This window comes from Malurus melanocephalus, unplaced genomic scaffold (assembly GCF_030028575.1).
Source record: "Malurus melanocephalus ecotype Western Australia unplaced genomic scaffold, MMel_1.1 scaffold_1385, whole genome shotgun sequence".
Lineage (NCBI taxonomy): Eukaryota > Metazoa > Chordata > Aves > Passeriformes > Maluridae > Malurus > Malurus melanocephalus.
In genome coordinates, this window is record NW_026624617.1 from 10,765 (window position 1) to 14,148 (window position 3,384).

A 3,384-nucleotide genomic window follows, 5' to 3' on the forward strand; every position below is an offset into this window, starting at 1 on the left:
GCTGTGGATGCCCTGGGTGCCCAGGCTCTGCACAGGGCAGCTGTGGCAGCCCAGGATGGAGCCATCCAGTTCTTGGTGTCTGAGCTGGGTGTGGATGTCAACGGGAGAGCGACGGCCCTGAGGATCCCGGCCCTGCACTACGCAGCCAAGGTTTGTCCCTGCTCCCAAATTCCCAAATTGGCAAAGCCATGCCAGGCACCCAAACTGGGCTGGAGGATTTGCATTCCTGGCTCCTCCTCTGCTCCTGGCCAGCCCCATTCCCTGTTWTCTGGGCATCAAGGGAAGTGTGGGTTCCTCCTCCTCTCCTCTGCTCTGGTGAGGTCCCACCCTGAGCACCAGATCCCAGCCCTGGATCCAACAGCACAAGGAGCTGGAGCTGCTGGAGAGAGCCCAGAGGRGRMCACGGAGCTGCTGCAGGGCTGGAGCCCCTCTGGGAGAGCTGGGAATGTTCCCCTGGAGAAGGGAAGGATCCAGGGAGAGCTTCCAGAACATTCCAGGGGCTCCAGGGGAGCTGGAGAGGGACTGGGGCCAAGGGCTGCAGGGACAGGACACAGGGAATGGATCAGAGTGGAAAAGGGGAGATTGGGGTGGGATCTGGGGAATTGGGAATTCCTGCCTGGGAGGGTGGGGAGGGGCTGGGATGGAATTGCCAGAGAATTCCTGGATCCCTGGCAGGCCAGGCTGGACATTGGGGCCAGGAGCACCCTGGGACAATAAGAGGTGTCCCTGCCATGGCAGGGGTGGCACTGGGTGGGCTCTGAGGTCCCTCCCACCCAGGAATTCTGAGTTTTTGCAGGGCAGGGACAGGAGTTGCCCACACGTGGGAAAGCAGAGCTGGGAGGGCGTGGGCAGCTCCCGGGTTTTTATCTGTGTCCTTCACACCAGCCCTGTTTGGAATTCCAGGCTGTGAGAACCAYTGGAGCTTTCTCCTCCTCCCAGCCCGTGTAGGGAGCAGAGCTGTGGGATTGCAGAGAGATCCCAAAACTTCCCTGCTGATCCCTCTGGGATCCTCCTGTCCCGGGATGTTAAATTTCATGATTTTAACATCACCCTGAGCCTGCTCTGGCCTCACAGCAGAAATAAAACCTCATCCCAGTGCTCTGCTCCCACAAAACCATCAGTGCCACTCCCTGGGAATGCTGGCAGCAGCGTTCTGCTCCAGCAGGATCCAGCCCTGCCCCACAAAGGAGCCCTTTCTCCCATTTTCCWGTCCTCCCGCTTGTTCAAAACCCTTCTGGTTGCCAAGGGTACGTGGGACAACGAGGCTTTGGGGTGAATATAATGTGCCTTGGAGAAAATCCCAGCTCTTGGCTGATTTGGGAATGGCTGGCTGGGATTCTGTCCCTTGCCCGGCCTCGGTGTCACTTTGTGTTTACAGCAGCGTTTGTTTGSCTGCTGGGTTGTGGTTTTATCTCCTTCTTTTCTGATTCCTTTGCATTTATAAACACGGGAAAAATCAAATTATTTTTTTTTCCAATTCAATTTGCTGCAGGGGCTGTGGCAGCTAAAGCAGTTCCAGGCTCCACGTCTGTGCCATGGAAAAGAAATGGGTTTGGAGGGAAATGGGATCCTTGAGAGCAGGGAAGATGCTGGGGAATCCWATGGGAATAGGGGGAAAGGGATAAAAATAAGAGCTTTCCATTCTCAGCCACAGGACAAAGACTAATTCATGGCATTGGGGACGTAATTCCAAAAACCAGGCGTGTTTTTTAGGGAGAAAGGGTTTATTTATGGCAAAGCCTGTGCAGAGAGGAGCAGGGTGGGGGCTGTGCTGTGGTTTTTTTCCYGGTGGAATTTGAAATTGGCTCCTGGCAGAGGAAGGAGGGAGGATCCTGTGGATCRTGGCTGGCTGTGCCTTCTCCCAGGGCATCACAAATCCCAGAGGAATCCTTTGGGAAATGCTGGTGCTGAGGGTGAGCAACAGCCCAGATCAGCAACAGGTTCTGATCCTTGAATTGGAATAACCCYGGGAAGGGCAGCTCCAGATCCCCTGGGATTGGGAGGGACTGGAAACTGAAAGTTGGAGAGAGCTCAGAGCCCCTTTTGGGGCCTGAAGGGGCTCCAGGAGAGCTGGAGAGGGACTGGGGCCAAGGGCTGCAGGGACAGGACACAGGGAATGGATCAGAGTGGAAAAGTGGGATCTGGGGAAGGAATTCCTGCTTGGGATGGAATTCCCAGAGAATTCCTGGATCCCTTTGAGTGCCCAAGGCCAGGCTGGACATTGGGGCTTGGAACAACCTTGGGTAGGGAAGGTGTCTCTGCCCATGGAATGGGGTTGGAATTATAGAATCTTTAAGGACTTTTCTAACCCAAACCATTCAGGGATTTTATGAAGCTGCCTCATGGCATCTTTCTGACCAATTCCCACGGGATTTTGGGATATTCCCAGCAGCTGGATCAATCCCTGCCTCATGGACCTGACCTCCCCTGCCCCAGGCAGCAGATCCTGATTTCCACCTGCTCCAGGATCCTCTGGCACCCCTGGATCTGACCAGGACAGAGCAGATCCCTCCATKGCAGGTCAGGGATGGATCAGAGAGCAGAGCTGATCCCAAATTCTGTATTCTGCAGGAAGGACATGGCCACACCATCCAGACCCTGCTGTCCCTGGGTGCTGATATCCAGGCTAAGGATGGCAAAGGCCGTTCTGGTAAGAATTCCAAGCTGCTTTTCCAAGCTTTGGATCATCCCAATGTTTTTTGGGCATTTTGCATTCCCTGTTTTTTTCACCCTGCTGGAGCTTTTCCCTCAGGGGAAGAACAGAGACACAAATTGGGATTTTCTTTCACTCAGCTGCTTATTTTTCACATAACACTGCCTCCTCTCCCTCAAATTTTCCTGGAATGAGCCTGTTGGGAGCAGCTTGGATGGACAAACRCAAGGATTGAGCTCTCCAGCCTCAATTCCTTAGCAAACAGCCTGGAAAAGGCTGATGAGCAAATCAAACTGGAGAGCTGGCACGTAAATAGAGTTGCTATAGCGATGCCAGAGAGTCGGCATTCCCGGCGGGAAAGGCTGAGGCAGCTCTTGCATCAGCATCTCCCCCCCAAAAAAAACTTAAAAATAAAACAAAAAGGACAAATGGTTTGAGCAATTGCCAAAATTGGCGACTTTCCCAGCGCTGGGGTTTGGATAAAGCCCCATTTGAGCGCTGCCAGCTCTCCCTCCGCCCCCTCCATGACTAAATCCCAGCTCTGCTGAGCTCATCCAGCCTTGGGATGTTTTTCCATGGCTCCTCCTTTCCTGGGTTTGGGTCACTGCGTCCTTGGGAAGCTGCTCATCCTCATCAGGCACCTGCACGATTATCCTGAGGGATGGGGATGCCTCGTTGGGATTAGATGGGAGGGAGGTTTTGTACAGTGAGTGGGGAGGGACTGGCAGAGG

General features: G+C 54.2%; 1 protein-coding gene across 1 annotated transcript in view; it reads left to right on the forward strand.

Moving 5' to 3' along the window:
• Positions 1-3,384, forward strand: part of ANKRD16 (ankyrin repeat domain 16) — a 16,192-nt gene that overhangs the window by 10,662 nt on the left and 2,146 nt on the right. Inside the window, exons 6-7 of the mRNA XM_057387814.1 lie at positions 1-150; positions 2,572-2,651. The exon at positions 1-150 is cut by the window's left edge and continues 1 nt beyond it. Coding sequence (XP_057243797.1) covers positions 1-150; positions 2,572-2,651 — 230 coding nt within the window. The remainder of the gene's footprint in view (positions 151-2,571; positions 2,652-3,384) is intronic.